The sequence below is a fragment of the Cannabis sativa genome, chromosome 9 (assembly GCF_029168945.1).
Source record: "Cannabis sativa cultivar Pink pepper isolate KNU-18-1 chromosome 9, ASM2916894v1, whole genome shotgun sequence".
NCBI lineage: Eukaryota > Viridiplantae > Streptophyta > Magnoliopsida > Rosales > Cannabaceae > Cannabis > Cannabis sativa.
Window position 1 is genome coordinate 48,440,378 of NC_083609.1, and position 19,600 is coordinate 48,459,977.

The 19,600-nt window shown below is 33.9% G+C and overlaps 1 protein-coding gene and 1 long non-coding RNA gene across 4 annotated transcripts; one reads left to right on the top strand and one right to left on the bottom strand.

Annotated features, from left to right (window-relative positions):
* Positions 1-2,688: 2,688 nt before the first annotated feature.
* Positions 2,689-4,190, bottom strand: LOC133030951 (uncharacterized). Of its 3 annotated transcripts, none has more exons than XR_009684489.1 (2): positions 3,850-4,190; positions 2,689-3,210 (listed from the first exon to the last, which is right to left on the bottom strand). It is a non-coding gene; the product is annotated as an uncharacterized LOC133030951 (long non-coding RNA). The 3 variants fall into 3 exon arrangements; XR_009684491.1 differs by having other exon boundaries at positions 2,689-3,486; XR_009684490.1 differs by having other exon boundaries at positions 2,689-3,507.
* Positions 4,191-10,484: 6,294 nt separating this feature from the next.
* LOC115723631 (sugar carrier protein C-like) lies at positions 10,485-12,328 on the top strand. The gene has a single exon (XM_061103636.1). It carries the CDS (start codon positions 10,589-10,591, stop codon positions 12,053-12,055), a length of 1,467 nt encoding a protein of 488 aa, XP_060959619.1. The 5' UTR covers positions 10,485-10,588; the 3' UTR covers positions 12,056-12,328.
* Positions 12,329-19,600: the final 7,272 nt, after the last annotated feature.

Sequence of the window (19,600 nt, forward strand, 5' to 3'; positions counted from 1 at the left end):
TATAAGCCGCCGGCGTACCCCTCGAATACATAAGTCCCTTCTCTCGGCACCTCCAAGCCTTCTCATAGCTCATCTTGATCCCATACTCTGAAACATATCCCTTTGTATGTCTTTAGCTTTGTACTTAGTTCCATCCGATTTGAACTTGTTCTTAATGAGGTGGCCAACAACCCACGGTCTTTGCTTGACGGTTATCGGCATGTCTAGAATCCGGGCTACATGTGTGTTCGTTGTGGAATACAAGAACCTCAAACATGTCACAACGTGCCCTCTTCCTCCCCCTCACTCTCCATTTGCAATCCGAACCCCCGCAAGTTGCATAAAAAACATCGGTCCCGTACTTCTTCACCATGAACTCAAAATTCATTTTCAATGCAAACCTTCCAACCACATTTTTCAATTCAGTCTTATTTGTATACAGCTTGCCAACATATATTTCCCCTGAATGTGTACCAGTAAAAGAAGTTGTATAAACATTATTTTCCTCTATGTCTTCCCTTGTCCACACAATAGGTTTGAATTTTGTACAAACTTCAAAATCGGATGGTACGGTACTACGAGGAGGACACAGGCGGGCTCTTCTTGGTGCTCGGTGTTTCGTGATTTTCACTCAGGGGTTCTTCTTTCTTGGTCTTTCCTTTGCTCCCTTGGACGTGGTGGAGATGGTGGAGGTAGTTCTAACCTTAAAGAAGGTACTTCTATAGGTTCATGAACTTCCAACTCGCATCACCATCCTCGTTCAAATCTACTATAGGATCATTGTTGTAAAATGCACCATCAAACTCATTGAGGCGGTCAAATCCATAGTCAACCCTATTATCCTCCTCTATATTAGTAGGGGCTGCTCATTCATCCCTACCGGATGCGTTTACGGGACAAAACTCCCAACAACACTTCTTGGGAGGACGAGCTTGGCGGAGTAGGCCCCAAAAGCGCATGCCTTTTAACCTTAGTCACAAACAGTGGCAGCAAGTTCTCCACACTCATTTTTGCCTTCATTCTTAAGAACAATCTTACTTGACTATCTTTCACTAAAACTTCTGGCGGTATCATATTGCCTTTCATGTACATATAACACACCTCTATTTTCAGTTCATACACAATAGGGTCTATATCCAATTCTTCATACAAAATATCATTCATCTTTTCTAAAGTAGTGTCAACCTCAAACATTAACATCTTACTTTTGGGATTATTGAAAATCCAGTTGAAACCTTCAACTGCCCAAGCCCCATCATATAGTACAACTACAAACACATTCGAATCACGCAAAACAAAATGACCACAAATTATAACAAACCAATATGTCGCAAGATATCGCGAACCTATCGCTACTTATCGCGAAATAATTGCAAAATACAGTAAGTCGACAAACGTCGCGAACATGTCGAGAAAAATAAAAAATATCCACAATATAACACAATAATTCTATGTGTCGCGACTTGTGTCGCGACATGTCGATACATGTCGCTAAATGTCATCCCTAACCTCTTGTCAGCTCTTAATCGCTAAATGTCGCTAACCATGTCGAAAAATATCGCTAAAATTGCAAAAAAAAACCAGTAAACTCGTGAGACTTCTTGCATTTCGTGTTTCATTGACAAAGGGTGTCAAAAGGGTACATAAAAACCACGGATATGTGTAGATCTATTACTTTCAACATAAATACATCTAAATCAAACAATAATTACTAAAGAAATTACATACCCATTATTGTTTAAAGGAATGACTTTCTTAGAGCTTTGGTTGGGTTTCAAGTTCCCTTTGAGTAAGTCGGCCGAACACTAGCTCCGGTGGTGGCAATGTGTGTATTGTAGAGAGAGAGAGAGAGAGAGAGAGAGAGAGAGAGAGAGAGAGAGAGAGAGAGAGAGAGAGAGAGAGAGAGAGAGAGAGAGAGAGAGAGAGAGAGAGAGAGAGATAGAGAGAGAGAAAGTGTTATGAATATTTTTTGGTTTGTTTTAGGAGTAAAATTGTAAGGGAAAAATGTTTTAAGTATAGTTTCCATAATGTAAAAAATGCTAGCATAGTTTTAGTGTATTATATATTTTTAAGCATATATTGTCAAATTTCCCTTTTAATTTCAACTTGCTCTTTGATATTCCTGTTATTCTATTTTTTTATTATTATTAGATTTTCTAACATTTGAAAATGTCACTTTTAGGTAGTTTTAGTAACATTAATGGCTTTAATAACATTTGTGAAAAATGTAAGATATACCCATGTGAGTATAGGTACAAATGTCACTATATTCTTTTTAGTATCATTTGGAAAAATGTTACTAAAAAATAATTAAATTAATATTAATTTCATAATAAAATTGTATATATTTTAATTTTTTTATTAAATAATTTTTTAATAAAAAAACATATAATTAGAAAATAGAATTTTGTAATGCAAATATATAGACATTATCATAAGATAAAATTTTATAAATACTTTTCATTAATTTATATCAATAACAGATTAACATTACAATAAAATTTATGTATACAAAATATCACGTAACAAAAACTTAAATCAATACATTTACAAAGATGGAGTAAAACTAAGTTCATGTCCATACAATCAATTTCTTTTATTTCTTTAAAGAAGATCTCTTTATTTTGTTTTACAATAATCCAAAATGCTTGTACAGTGAAAATTATAATCGTACACAAAAAGTAAAATAGATGTTCGTAAACAAAAGTATGAGAACCATCAAGATCAAAGGAAATTCATTAACAATAATCAATATCATGAATACATCTGCAAAAAATAACTCAGGAATTGATAAAATGAACAATAGTATATGCACAGTAAATCAAAAAAATTATATCACAAAACTCAAAAACAAATTCAAACCAAAAGTTTATACAATAAACATACATATACAATCAAAAGAAAATTAAATATAAATGTATGGGAGCTTTACCTAGACTCACACTGGGTTTAGAAATCTAAACTATGGCATCCTCATCCATCCACAAAAACGAGATGGGAGCAGACACATAATTAAGAGCTTCAAAACCAATTTTTGGATGGATCGTGTTGTCGAGATGAGAGGATTTCTTTCGTGTTGGGTGGATCGCATTTGAGGAAAGATCCAAAAGTGTTAAACTCACTTTTTAAAACATATACGAAATTGTCACTCATTTATCCTGAAAACGCTCTCTGCATAAGTAGTGAAGTCCAATGCAGGATATCATCCTCTTATCTTACACTTGTGTCTTACTACAATAATAACCAGTCAAAAATAAAGAAACTAACATAATCTCATTGCTCAAAAAATTTACCAAGCTTATCTGAAATAAGATCATATAAACTAAAAAATTAATATTTGTACCAAGAATAAGAGTCACCATAATTTTTCATAATCCATATGTGAACTACTGTGTCTTCATCCACATATATCATAGAAAGACACCCACCCAAAAATTTTAGCTATGTCCCCACCATCATTACCTCTCCAAAATTTAGGTAACTTTATAAGATTAAATTTCTCCTTACCTATATCAAAAGCAATTATCCCTGTAAATAATTCCAGTTCATCTTCATCATTAGTTGTATTACTATTTTCATAGCTAATAGACCAATAAATGAAGTTATTAACATTAATGGACATGCCCATAGATAGTATAACAGAACAGTAGCAGAGTCAAATTCTGGAAATAGGTTAGACATTGAAATTCCTTTCCATGAATTGTTTCTCAAACTCCCAATTTGGTGACCCTCTTTAAAAGAATGTCGAGGTGTGAACACCACCACATTAAAATCATTGGTTAAGGGGTCATAGCCAAGCCACCAAAATAATAATATTAACTCATATACAGAGAAGAGAGAAAAAAATAGAGAAAGCAGAGAGAGAATTACCCATTCAGAGAAAGATCCCATCGAAAGAACGAGAGAGAGAATGAGAGGACCGAGAAAGGGGAAGGAAGCTTGATCTGTGTCCGCTTGCACCGTCAATGGCTGAACAATAGCCGTCTGAGATGCGTCGTCGTGCTCGGAGAAGGAGAGAGCTTATGGGTGTTAGGTTTTAGGGGCCGGCGAATCTCACGGTGGGGTCGGATTTGACCGTCGGTGACAGAAAAAATTTCTACCGGGACTGAGAAGAGAAACCGTGTAGCTGTAAAATGGCATTTTTTCATCTTAAAATTTTTAATTTTTTACTAATATTTATTTATTTATTTGAAAATTTTAGTAATATTATTTTTTTAAAACAGTTAGAAATATTAATTTAAGGCATTATTTTATATTGTTAAAAAATTGGTATTTTTACTCACATTTTAAAATGTTAGTCATTTTCATATTTTGTGACACTTTTACAAATGTGATTATTTATATATTTTAATGACATTTTTTTTTTTAAATACTATTAAATTTAAATATATATAAACTAGTGACGTTTTATGTCAAATGTCAATAAAACATATCAATGTTGACATTTTGAAGAGATGTTATTAATCAAAGGGTTTATTTTATAAATATGGCTTTTTTTTGTAAGTGGTTTAGAAATATACGGAGAAATAAAGAAATTTTATAAAAACTGGAAAAATGAATAAAAAATTTAAAATATAGAAATAACTAATTAGTATATATAACCTCTCTCAACCATGATTTGGAAAGTTGAGAACCCCCATTTTTTAGAACTCCCATTTTTTCTAGTGTTTTGCTTAAGCCAAGATTTTTTTTTTTTTTAGCAACAATCAAATTATTTTTTATTGAGTAATAGTCTAATTTTTTGTTTGACACCCAATAACAAATTTCTAAAGTTTTTTTTTATAACTTTTAATATTCTACACAAATATTTATGAAGTTTTGTCATTGATCTTAACTTTTTTTTTTTTTAAATTTGGATTTTAAGTTTGCTAGTGCCACACATAATGAAATAACATATATATATTTAGCTATTTACCCTAATTAATATGAAGAAAAAAAAAAGAATGTTAATTTTCAATATATAAAGATTAAAAAAAAAAGTAACCTAATAGTCATATAAGTGATACTTTTTAACACCATATAATTAATTTGGAACCATAAAAAAAAGCAATAACAAAAAAAAAACGTAGTAAAAAAAAGTAAAAAAAAAAATTATCCTGATACTTTTTGGACACTATAGAAGTAACTATAAAAGTAACCTGAAACAATTAATAAAGATAATGATAAAAGGAACCTACTTATTTTAACATTATTAAAGTAACCTAAATAATTACATGCATAACAAATAGTAACCTAGTACTTTTAAATGCCATAAAAATTAACATATGCTAGAGACAACATCACAAAGTAACCCGATATATTTTTAATACCACTACCATAATATTTTTTTAACTCCACTACCATTACACATGCAACTTATTGGCAACATCAAAAAGTAACTCGATGATTCTAAAGTAACCTGGTACCTAGAATATTGAATTTAGTTGTGTGCTACATTTTGACTGATTTTAATGCAAACATAACATTTTTTTTCCTTTTTGTCTTTTATTATATTTTTGAAAGTAACTCGGTACTTGAAATATTAAATTTTCTTGTTATTCTATATATTTTTTACACATGTAACCTATTAATAACATCAAAAAGTAACCTGATATTTTCTAAAGTAACTTGGTACCTGGAATATTGAATTTTGTTAGTAACATAATTTTTTATATTTTGTCTTTTATTTTGCTTTCTAGAGTAATTTGATACCTAAAATATGAAATTTTGTTGATGTGCTACATTTTTTACACATATGTAACCTATTCGCAACATCAAAAAGTAACCCAATATTTTTTAAAATAATTCGATACCTGAAATATTAAATTTGGTTGATGTGTTATATTTCTTACACATGTAACCTATTGACAAATCAAAAGTAACCTGATGTTTGCTAAAGTAACTTAGAACCTGAAATATTAAATTAGGTTTAGTGTGTTATATTTTGACTGGTTTTAATGCAAAAGTAACATGTTTTTTTGTTTTTGTCTTTTTGTCTTTTATCCTGCTTTCTAAAGTAACTTGGTACTTGAGAATTTAAATAAAATATCATTGCATTCCTTTATAAAATATAATATCAAAATGTTAATTTATATTCAAATAAATAAAAAAAAATACTTTGTAATAATTAAGTTAAAAATAAAATAAACCTTCTACATATATTAATAAATAGATTTTTTAAAGAAAAAATAAAATAGAAATTTAAGTTAAGAAAGAATGATTATGTAGAGTTAAAATAAATAAAATAATTATAATATAAAAATAATATAAATGTATATATATATATTAATGATTTGCTTTAAAAAATATTAGAAATCTCTAAACATAAGTTAATAAAATGAAAATGTGGCTTTATTTAATAAAAACTTAAAAATATGGAAATATTTTTCCATACAACTAACTTAAATTGTAAAAAAGCCATAAGTTAAGTAAATCTCTAATTTTTTCATATCTATGAAATTTAAGGAAAAAATGCCATATTCTACGTAATTTCCTCTTAATCAAAATGTCATTTATTCACTTTGAACTGACATTTTTTTTTATCAAAAAACAATATTTTTTCAACATTTTTCTACAAATGTTACAAAACCAAATGTCATTAATTTATTTTATTTTTATATTAATTATATAGAAAATTAATATTTCTAGCTATTTATAAGGATGTTAAACACTAAGGACCCGTTTGAAACAGCTTTTGGAAAAGCTAAAAGCTGTTTTTTAAAAAAACTGTGATAAAAATATGTTTGGCAAACATTAGAAAAACAACTTTTTGAATAATTTTTGGAGAAGCTACAGCTAAAAGCTGAAGCTGCTCCAACTCAACTTTTAAAAAAAGTTATTTTGATTAAAAGATTATAATAATTTTTTTTTGTACTAAAACTATATTTACTTATTTATTACATATTAAAAAAATACAAAAAAAAAATTAAAATAAACTAATTATAATAAAATAAATAATTATTAAATCTCTTATTTTTTTAAAAAAAATAATTTATATTTTATTTTAATATTAACAAACAACATTAACCTAGAATTTTTCTTATATACTTGAGTTTCTAATTTTTTTTTACATTTGATAAAACATAATAAACAAATACTATAAATTATTTTTATCAAATACATATAAATTTATATTTGAAAAAAAAATTAAAAAATATATAAAAAAATAAAATATTATATAACATAAGTTCTTACATATTTGTGATTATAATAAACTAGATTATAACATTATCATTATCATTATAATAGATCTTAACAACTCACATTACTTTAAAATTTATAATTTACCAAACACTCAGCTCAACTTTTTTCCACAGTTTTTCTACAGCTGCTTTTTCTCACAGCACAGCTAACTCTGCTTTTTCCTACAGCACAGCTATGCCAAACTGGCCCTAAGATACCTAATAACAATATTCATGCGCATTTAGTTGTATATATTTTTAAGTTAACATTCATATTCATAACCTCATAAATCTATATACACATATTGGTGTAACCAAATAATGAATCATGTGAATTATATAGATTGAGTTGAGCCGGAGAGGGGACCTCAGAATCAGTTTGTTTGTGTACATGATAATACGGACAAACTTATCATCGAAACTTAACCGGCTTAACATTGCACACAGGTAGGACCATTCTACCCTATTATAGGCTTTACTCAAATCCAGTTTCAAAGCCATATAGCCATCTTGACCCTTTTGCTTTCTTTTCAAATAATGGAGGACTTCATACGAGACCATTAAGTTATCAGTTTTAAGACGGCCAAGAACGAAAACACTCTGATTACTCGAAATAACATCACCCAATAGACATTTTTAATCTCTTTGTCACAACTTTAGATATGATTTAGGCAATCACATTGCACAAAGAGATCGGCCGCAACTCGCTCATATTCTCAGGGCACTTCTTTTTAGGAATAAGGATCAAATTAGCATAGAGTCCATATGGTAGAATTGTCTAACTGTCTCAACCATGTCAACTCCCACAATATCCCAATACTTTTGAAAGAAAGTTGGGTTCATACCATCCAGTCCTGGTGACTTATCTGGATGCATCCGGGCACTTCTTGCAGCAGTTGGTGCTGCTGCTATGATGTTCTCCAGTGGTTTGATGAAGGGTTAAGGTAGTGGACGTCAGGTGAAACTATTGAAGCTGCTATGATGTGTTGGTCGATATGGCATCACCGAAACCAACTGGTTTGGAATGCTAAACAACCAAATGTTGATGATGTAAGTCTGTTAGCTAAGCTAAGCTTTGAGGAATGGAGTAATGCTCAAAAGATTTAACCATTTACCAACCTTGCTTCTCGGCAGGTTGAGATTAAGCATTGGACAAAACCGATTTATCCACAGATCAAAGTTAATATTGACGGAGCTGTGTTCATTGATAGCAGGCGTTTTGGCTGTGGTCACTACAAGAAATATCACTTTTACCAGCACAGTTCGCTACTGCCCATTTTGCAAACTGCATCGGCAAAAATGTCAAAGTTTTACCAGCATACATTTGCAGTGGCTAAAATCTAACTTTTACCAGCACATAAGGAAAAGTCATTTTTGCCAGCTCTTTTCATTTTATGCTGGCCAAAATTCTAATACCAATATTAATTTGCCAACCCCTTTTTGCCAACACAACACAAGTAAATTCTATTTTACAAGCACAATACTAACTTTTGCCAGCACAAAAATGTGCTGGAAAAAGTGACATTTCTTGTAGTGGGTTGTGTAGGAGATAAGAAGACAAGTTTTTCCTACAGCTCCATCGCCAACAGTAACACACTTCATGAACCTCAAAGTACTCATTTTTTCTACTTTCAATTTTTTTTTTTTAAAAGAACAAAAGAAAAAAAAAACCAAAGCATGAGATCATATTCTTTCCTCTAAATAAGGCATTCCCAAACCCTAACACTAAATGGGTAATTAAAGAAAAGAAAAAACAAAAAAGAAAAGAAGTATACAAAAAGAAAAAGCAGTACTCTTGGACTTAAATATTTAGAAATACCAATAATGAATAAATTTCAAATTATTTGTTTTCTATTTTGGACTTAAACTTCAAATATTTAGGAATAATCCAATTTTCTATTAAATTGTAGTTTTTGTTTGAATACTCTTTGAATACAGTTTATTATGTTTCATCCTTAGTTTTGGATGATATTTCTTAATAAAGTGTTGTTTTTATTAAAAAAAAAAAAAACTACACATGCATCATATTACTAATTAAAAAAAATAGCAATAATTAATGAGATTCTTAGGAGACAAATAATAATAATTATTTATTGATATAATTAATATTACACACATATACATAAATGATTATATAAAAAACACACACACTCTTTTTAATTAATCATTAAAATAAAAATTTTCTAAGTAAATAATGACATTCTACATATAGGGCATTGGGTGAGCTTTCCATTGATCATGTCACGAGTGCATTTTTTGTGAAAACAATAATCACATTTGGTGATTCTTACTTCCTCACCATTCTCAAATTCATAAGCACATATTGAGCATTGGTTTCCAAATATTGTATGCCCTTTGCATGGATATTTGCTTAGCTCAAACATTAGAATTTTGGAAGCAATCTCCTTATTAGTAACTAGGTAATATAGCAACTTTTCGCGCAACTTTTTATGACATTAGAAAAAAATTCATTAGTTTGTTCTGTTATTATTAATTTATATGTTCTAAAATATTGATTATTGTTTTTTAAATATCTTAATTAAAAAAAATATATAAAAAATGTGATATTTTAGTTATGAGAAAATTATATTTGATTTAAATTTTAATATATTTTTTTTTAAAATTATTTCTTATTTTCTAACTTTTTTTTTAAATATTTTATATTTTTATAGAAAATTAAAATAATAGTAAAATATCAATTTGTAAATTTATGTTTTTTTTTTTTAAATATTTATATTTTTATAAAAAATTAAAATAATAGTAAAATATTAATTTGTAAAGTTTGTTTTTTAGAAAAATTATTAAAATAATAGTAAAATATCAATTTGTAGATTTATGCTTTCATAAAATATTAAAATTGAGAGAATTAAGGAGAGAAGAGAAAAATAATTTTGGAGTGATTTTAGAATGTCATGTGACCGCCTCATACTTCTCCTTTATAGATATATAGATATATATATAAAAAATAAAGACCTGCTATTACTATATACATATAAAAATACGCAAATAGCTACAACAATAATACTGTCCTAATAATAGAAATTAGGATGAAGAAGATGGTAACAAAAGTAGTAATAATAATAAATGCATGCCATGATAAGCCCTGCAAAAAATATTTTAATAAAATTAATATATGTATTTTCGTATGATTAATAATACTATTATTTTTGGGGTAAGATAGACTCAATCACTGACTCTCTATATATATATACATAAAGCAAAACCTAATCCACTCCATTCCTACTATATACTGTTTCTCTCTAGAGCTTTCTCTCATATATTTTAATAAACTTAGTTTCATAATAATTCATTAATCCGTAGTCATTAAAAATAAATCTAATTAAGTTGAAGCGATCAAATCAATTAAAAATGGGTGGTGGTGCAATTATTGATAGTAATAATGGGAAAGAATATCTGAAAAACTGGCATGAAGAGTTGTATGGAGTTGCATGGTTGGTGCATCAGGAGGTTTAATATTTGGATATGATCTTGGAATTTCAGGTGGACTCACCTCCATGGATTCATTCCTAAACCAATTCTTTCCATCCGTTTATGCAAAACAAAATTCAATGACAATCTCAGATGATCAATATTGTAAATTCGACAGCCAACTCCTAACACTCTTCACATCATCACTATACGTAGCATCTTTGGTATCTTCCATTGGAGCCTCCAAAATACCAAGACTTTTGGGAAGAAGAGTCACTATGCTTTGGGGTGGAATCCTCTTTCTCATTGGAGCAATTCTCAATGCATCTGCCCAAAACATTTGGATGCTCATTCTTGGAAGACTCTTCTTGGGATTTGGCATTGGCTGTGCTAATCAGTCTGTCCCAATTTATGTCTCTGAGATGGCCCCATACAAGTACCGTGGAGCTCTCAACATGCTATTCCAGCTTACCATCACCATTGGAATATTGGTAGCCAATTTGTTAAACTACTTCTTCGCCAAGATAGAAGGCGGTTGGGGATGGCGCCTCAGCTTAGGCGGAGCCGCCGTGCCTGCTCTGCTAATCATAGCTGGAAGCTTAACCCTACCTGACACTCCTAACTCCTTGATTGAGCGTGGAAAACAGGACGAGGCTAAGGACCAGCTCACCAAAATCAGAGGAGTGGCCAATGTAGAGGAAGAGTTCAATGACTTAGTCAGTGCAAGTGAAGCGTCAAAGAAAGTTAAACACCCTTGGAGAACTCTTTTGCAAAAGAAGTACAGACCCCAATTAGCATTTGCAATTGCAATCCCAGCTTTTCAACAACTTACGGGAATGAATGTGATCACATTATACGCCCCTGTTTTATTTAAGACCATTGGGTTTGGAAGCAGTGCCTCGCTCATGTCCGCGGTCATCACGGGCCTAGTTAACACACTCGCCACCTTCGTCTCGATCCTAACCGTCGATAAGTTTGGGAGAAGGACTCTGTTCTTGGAAGGGGGAGTACAGATGTTCCTTTGCCAAGTTATCATTACAATTGCGTTGAAGTTTGGTGTGAGCGGCAACCCGGGCGTTCTTCCCAACTGGTATGCATATGGATTGGTGTTCTTTATCTGTGTCTACGTGGCGGGATTCGCTTGGTCGTGGGGTCTGTTAGGGTGGTTAGTTTCTAGTGAAATATTCCCTCTGGAGGTTCGATCAGCGGCTCAGAGTGTTAACGTGTCGGTGAACATGATCTTCACTTTGTGTATTGCTCAGCTGTTCACAACCATGCTTTGTCACCTTAAGTTTGGTCTGTTTATTTTCTTTGCGGTGTTCGTGGTGATCATGACTGGGTTTATCTACATGTTACTTCCGGAGACTAAGGGAGTTCCTATTGATGAAATGTCTATCGTGTGGCGTAAACATCCTTATTGGCAAAAATATTATGATGATGATGATCAACAACACAGAGTTGTCCCACCAAACTTGGAGATGGTTTAAGTTGCAAAGTTTTCTTGATGGGAAGTAACATGTAGATAACTATTCTATTTTTTATCAAATAAGTAGGGTTATCCAACGGCCAAAAAGTAAAATTCTTGTATTGTTGAGGCAAGTAGACAAGTAGAAGATTGTTTAAGGGTTTTACTCCCTCTTTCTCCTCTTCGGTTCAAAATCTTATCCTCAAATACAAAATAAATAAATAAATAATTGAGGGTGCATGTGAAAATTGCCTTTGATTAGAAACAAGATATTATTTATTTCTCTATACATAAAAAAAAAAATATACAGGTTTCCCTTTTAAGCTCGTTTTTCTCACAATCTTTTCCTTCTCTTAGCCCTAGAAAGAAAGAAAGTTCAGTTGTAAGAAAATGCCAGCCGTCGGCATACCTACCGGTGGTGCCGATAAGTCCTACCTAGGGAAACTGACTCCATTTGTGACCATCACATGTATTGTTGCAGCCATGGGCGGTCTGATTTTCGGTTACGATATTGGGATTTCTGGTACTTAAACTTAACTTCTTGTATCTATATATTTTCTTTTTCTTTTTCTACCTGTTGCTATATTTTTAAACACTACGCAAGTATACGCAATCAAGTAGTAAATCTCACACAGGTGAGGTCGATCCCACAGGGAATTGGATTAAGTACCACTAAATTATACTTATGATTCTATTCAGTAAATCAAAAGCAATTACAGTTTAAAAACAGTAAAATTTGAAAGAAATTCAGAAAACTTAATAACACAGTTTAAAGTTGAGCAAGATGAGACAATAGGGAGGAGAATCCTGTTGTTGTTTACCCAAATTGTTAATGATTAATTACTATCCTATTCTTGGGGTGAATGACAGATTATAAAATAACCTAGCTCCTTCCAGATCTTCTAGATTCTAAATCACATGTTATCTAATTAATTCCTTAATCAAACTAACATGAAATCAGCATTAAGCAATAATCTACTCGTCACATAAGTCATGTAAATACTTTCGTTTCACATAGAACATCGATTATCTTAATTTTAGCATTCTCAATTCTCACTTTTCAGATTTTGAATTGAGATCATAGAGCATGCACAAGGTGATCAATCTTAAACATGAAATTAAACACAAATTAAGATAATTTCACACACAAGAATTGAGGAATGGTAATTAAACATTAACTAGGAAAACATTAAACAACAATCATCATCCTCCCTAAATGGGAGATTTAGTTCAGAAACAAATCCATAACCATTCCTATAGCAATATTCAACATAAATAAATTAAAGAGGAATAAAGAAAAGAACTGTTTGAAGGTGAATTCTGGATCTTCACTTGAATCTCTACGCTCTTCCTGCCGCTCTCAGCTGTGTTTTAGGGTTCCAAATCGCTCTCCCTGACTTCCAATCGCAGTTTTCTATTTATACTTGAAATTTAGGGTTCGATGGACGAAATTGCCCCTGGTCCGTACGGGATCTCGCCGCGGCCAAGCTTCCTCTCGCCGCGGCGAGAATTTGCCAATTTTAGGTGCTTTCTGTAAGTCGAATCTCGCCGCGGCGAGCCTCTTCATCGCCGCGGCCAGATATGCAAAAAACTCAGAAATTAAGTTTTTCTTCGGCTCAGCACGTCTTTCAATGAATTTCTGCACCCGAAACCTCTTTTACTCCAAAGAACCTGAAAACATAGAAAACAAGCGTAATTCCGTCCCAACACAGCTAAAAATGCACATAAATTGGATCCAAAACATAGGCTAAAAATAGCCTAACAAACTCCCCCAAACTGACTCTTTACTCGTCCCCGAGTAAACTAAGACTAAACTAAAAAAAAAAAACTGACAATGATAGCTGAACTTTCCAACAATTAAATTGTTACCACCACCTGCACAACTTCAATCCATCAATAACCAGAATTTCAACTTGCCAACTCTAGGAACTAAGTTGAATGTGCAATTTACAAGTAAGTAATTCATACAAACATAAAGCATCGCAATTTCCATCAATATCACAACTGTTCTAACTTTCCAACATCCCACTAACACATGATCAATAAGTTTGAATGACATACCTCTCTCCACTAATGTTGACAAATTTCTATTTGGAATCAATAGGTCTTTTTCGGTTAGCATCACATGGCTTAGGTACATGGGTAGGTGAGAAGTCATTTAGGCTATACTATACCATAAGCACTATTAACCAAGCAAGCCTAGACATTTATTTTGCTTTCTTTCCATATATCCCAAAAACAGAAATAAGAGATTGTAATTTTTCTTGTGTGTGTACCTCATAATTTTCTTAACTTTTTTTTTCAAGAAGACACATTTTTTTTCTTTATATAGGCACAACACACAATATTATTCTGTTTTTTTTTCTTTTTTTCTTTTCAATCTCTCATTCCTACACTTTATATTTTTTTCACTTACAGCACTTATTCCCCCCCAAACTTGCTTCAAGGCTCATGGCATAATAAGATATGTTCAGGGTGAAAAGAGTTGAAGATAACGAATTTAGCTCAGTTAAGTGGTGAAAATTTTTTTTTCAAACAGGCTAAGGCTCAACTTTGGGTATACTATGGTAAAAAAAAAAATTCATAGGCAGGCTTGAAAGGCTCAATCGTTCCAAAGAAAAATTGCCTAAATCACTTTCCAAACAAAAATCATCAAGGATTTCGCTTCAAGAGAGTATGTCAAACAAATTCTATTCCATGTTCAATCAATCATTCCACAATCCAAATAGAACAGAGGTGATATGTGAGAATAGCAAATGTTTTAGATCTACATGAATCACTTCCTAGCACACATCCAGTTTAATTCAAACAGTTGCAAGTCAAGCACACAGTTATGTTTCAATCCATTGCACAAGTGAATAACAACAATTCAATCCGTTTTTCAATTTAGCTATCACGCAAGACTAAAAAAAACTAAACTAAAACAAATAAACGCGAAAAAATAAATTAAGTTTCCCCCCCCCCCCCCAAACTAAAATGCACATTGTCCCCAATGTGTGAAAATAAACCAGGGTGAGAGAAACTTACCTGAGCCCCTTAAAAGGGGTTTGGCGGCGGTGGCTGGTCATAAGGGTTGAAACGGGGTGGCATGGGAAAATAGTTTGGATCATCCACACCGATATTCATCCTCGTGACAAGTGTGTTCAATTGAGCCACCTGCTGCTCATCGAAGATACTCCTCTGGGCCATGTAATTTTGCATATGCATGTTCTGCTGAATCAGATAATTCAGCTGATTGTGAGTGTACTGCATGGCAGGGTCAAGAGGCCCGACAAGACGTGGTGGTTCGATGTCCTCACGTTCTTCTTCTTCTCTTGCCGGAGGACCTCCTTGAACTGGCGGTTGACCATGAGGATGGGGAGGTTTGAAGCGAAGAACAGTCGCCAAGTTAATAGGGCGCTGGGGCGGTACCTTTGTATCATATGAGTACTGTGGTACTCCATGTTTCTCACATAGGTCAGTGATTATTCCAGCCAACCCTAGTCCTCCACCGGAAGATCCCTCAACCATAATGTCAAAGGTCGTTCGAACAATATCCCCCACATTCAAATTATACCCTTTCATAATACCGTAAACCCATTTAAGTCTGTCCATTTGGGCATCAGAAAAATGCTTGTTGGGGAGCATCCTTGCACTAACAAAGTAAAGCCAAGCCTTGGCCACTGGGTTGAGTTCACATCGGTACAATTGGTATGGTACTCCACTAAGCTCATGGAACCTAAGGCCAGGATACCCTAGAGTCTCAGCCATATCCACATAATTCGTACTTCTCTCATAAAATTGTCGTTTCAAGGGTTGTTCTTCATAAGTGAAAGTTTGGAGATCATAAAGGGCATGAATAGCGTCTGTGGTAGCAGGCACTCTAACCCCCCTAACTCTAACTTTGCCCTCTTCTCTTTCAGGCCAGTTGGCTAAAAATTCCAAAGCTAGAGTTTGATTACCACGCTCAGTGACATCTACGAACTTAGTCCACTGCCTCTGTAGGATTTGATCCCTAATAGATGCAAAAGCAGGGGGAATGTTGGCAGTTTGGCTTAGGTTGACAATGTCTATCCCTCTATCTTCAATGAATGCCCTATCTTTCAATTTCAAAAACCGCTCTTGAGCCTCGATGTTGGTAAACCTAACTCTATCTAGATTAGGGCGTCCCCTAGATGGGTTGGATGATGAAGCTCCCTCTTCATTAACCCTTGACCTCTTTGGACCCATAGCACCCAAATTTTTTTCTAACTCCCAAGATTTTTCAAAATTTTGGCAGCACTTCCCCTTAAAAATCGACTTCCCGGGATTTAACCCTTTCACAATCACATTCAATTGACTCACCACAATAATGTTCAACAATGTATGATCAACAATTCCAAAAATTTCAACACAAAGTCTAATATTCTCTAGCAATCCACAAATAATCCAATCAAACTTGTGTAGAGAAATTAAAATTTGTTACCTCAATGAAAATCACTCTTTAGTCAACCTCCATTGATGAGAACCTTGAAGCTTTAGGGAAGAAGAAGGTGAATAGTGATTTTTCTGAAATTTGGGTGAGGTTTAGGGATTTTGGAATGGATTTTTAGAGGAAAAGAGTGTTAGATGAGAGAAATAAGGGATTATGATGATTTGGGATGAAAGTTTATGGGTAATTTTGAGGAAAATTGGTTTGAATGGGGTTAGATGAAGAAATTAGGGTGAAAAGGGTGGTTTTCGGCTGGAGAAGGTAGGGTTGGAATGTGGGGTTTTGATTTGAAATGTTAGGGATTTGGGGTTTAAAAAGGGAAACTGACCATTCTCGCCGCGGCGACATGTAGCCTCGCCGCGGCGAGAATCCGTGAAAATAAGGGACTTTCTGTAAGTCCTATCTCGCCGCGGCGGTATGTCCCCTCGCCGCGGCTAGAAATCGCGAAAATTGGCCTGTTTCTGTAAGACTATTCTGGCCGCGGCCAGACATCTCATGGCCGCGGCCACTGACCCAAATAATTTTTTTTTTTTTTTTTTTCAGTAACGAAACAGAATGAACATCAAGAAAAATAACAGTAAACTTAAAGAGAGTTCAACTAAATCAAAAGAAAACTTGGGTTGCCTCCCAATTAGCGCTAACTTTATCGTCGCTCAGCTAGACGTTGATCGAGATCTTTAAAGTGGCGCCAGAATCATGGCGGACTTGGTTTGATCAAATTGACCTCCCAAGTAGAGCTTTAATCGCTGTCCATTCACTTTGAAAGTATTAGGACTTTCACCTTTTAGTTCCACTGCTCCGTAGGGAAACACTTTGACCACCGTAAATGGCCCTGACCACCTTGATTTTAATTTACCAGGAAACAACTTTAGTCTTGAGTTAAAGAGTAGAACTTGTTGACCAGGTTGAAACTCCTTTCTGACTAGATTTCTGTCATGCCATCTCTTAGTTCTTTCCTTGTAAATCTTGGCGTTTTCATAAGCTTCATTTCGAAATTCTTCCAACTCATCCAACTGTAGTAGTCTTTTCTGCCCAGCAGCTTTTAAATCCATGTTCAAAGTTTTCATTGCCCAATACGCCTTGTGTTCTAGTTCCACCGGTAAATGACACGCCTTTCCAAACACCAACCGATATGGTGACATCCCGATTGGTGTTTTGAACGCTGTTCTATAAGCCCACAATGCGTCATCCAACTTTCTTGACCAATCTTTCCTTGATCTCTGCACCGTTTTCTCCAGAATCATCTTTATTTCACGGTTAGAAATCTCAGCTTGGCCATTACTTTGCGGATGATAAGGTAGAGCTGTTCTATGACGAACACCATATCTCGAAAGGAGTGCTTCGAATTGTTTGTTGCAAAAGTGACTCCCTTCATCGCTTATGATTGCTCGGGGAGTTCCAAACCGAGTGAATATGTTCTTTTGAAGGAACCGAAGGACTGTTTTACCATCATTAGCTGGTGTGGCTGCAGCTTCCACCCATTTTGATACGTAATCCACAGCTAATAGGATGTATAGATTGCTAAACGATGAAGGAAAAGGACCCATAAAGTCTATCCCCCATACATCAAACAACTCTACTTCCAAGATTCCTGTCAAAGGCATTTCGTTTCTCCTTGAGATGTTTCCTGTACGCTGACAACGATCACATGCCTTCACAAAAGTACTAGCATCCTTGAAAAGCGTTGGCCAAAAGAATCCACTTTGCAACACCTTGGCAGCTGTTCTAGTTCCACTGAAGTGTCCCCCACATGGTAAAGCATGACAGTGATTAAGAATAGAGTACATCTCCTCTTCAGGCACACACCTTCTTATTATCTGATCTGCACAGTGCTTGTAGAGGATTGGCTCTTCCCAATAATAATGTTTCACCTCAGAAAAGAACTTCTTTAGTTGTTGTCGAGATAGCTCAGGAGGAGTGATATTGACAGCCAAGAAGTTAACATAATCAGCATACCATGGTACCATCAGACTTTCCCTCACACTAAAGAGTTGTTCATCGGGAAATTGTTCATTTATTTGTACCTCTTTCGTATTCTGATTTTCTTCCAGTTCTAGTCTTGACAAGTGATCTGCCACCAAGTTCTCAGTACCCTTCTTGTCTTTTATGTCTAGATCAAATTCTTGCAAAAGAAGAACCCATCGAATCAGTCGTGGTTTGGCATCCTTCTTAGTCATCAAGTATTTGATTCCGAATGATCTGTATACACTATCACTTTATTACCAATTAAGTAGGGTCGAAATTTGTCACATGCAAACACTATGGCCAGCATCTCTTTTTCTGTAGTAGCGTAGTTTAGTTGGGCATCATTCAAGGTTTTGCTTGCATAATAAATGGTTCTGAATACCTTGTCAACCCGTTGTCCCAAGACTGCTCCAATAGCATAATCACTGGCATCGCACATGATTTCAAAAGGTAATTCCCAGTTTGGTGTAGTCACAATCGGTCTTTGAGATTAACTTCTCCTTGAGAATTTGGAATGCTTCAAGACAATCTTTCCCAAATTCAAAAGGTACTCCACTAGCAAGAAGATTGGATAGCGGTTTGGCCACTTTGGAGAAATCTTTGATAAATCTTCTATAAAACCCGGCATGACCCAAAAAGCTTCTAACTCCCTTCACTGAAATTGGAGGAGGCAAGTTCTCAATTGTAGATACTTTGGCTCTGTCAACCTCAATACCTTCTTTTGAGATTTTATGTCCCAGCACTATTCCTTCTGTAACCATGAAATGGCACTTTTCCCAGTTCAGCACCAAATTAGAATCTTCACATCTTGCTAAAACCAACTCCAAGTTACTCAGACATTGGTCAAACGATGAGCCAAACACTGAAAAATCATCCATGAACACCTCGATGCACTTTTCTATTAAATCTGAAAATATAGCCATCATACACCTCTGAAATGTTGCTGGAGCATTACATAGCCCAAATGGCATTCGTCGAAAAGCAAAAGTACCATATGGACATGTGAATGTTGTTTTCTCTTGATCCTCCGGTGCTATAGCTATTTGGTGATACCCTGAGTATCCATCAAGGAAACAATAGTACTCTTGTCCTGCCAACTTGTCTAACATCTGATCAATGAATGGGAGTGGAAAGTGATCTTTTCTTGTGGCC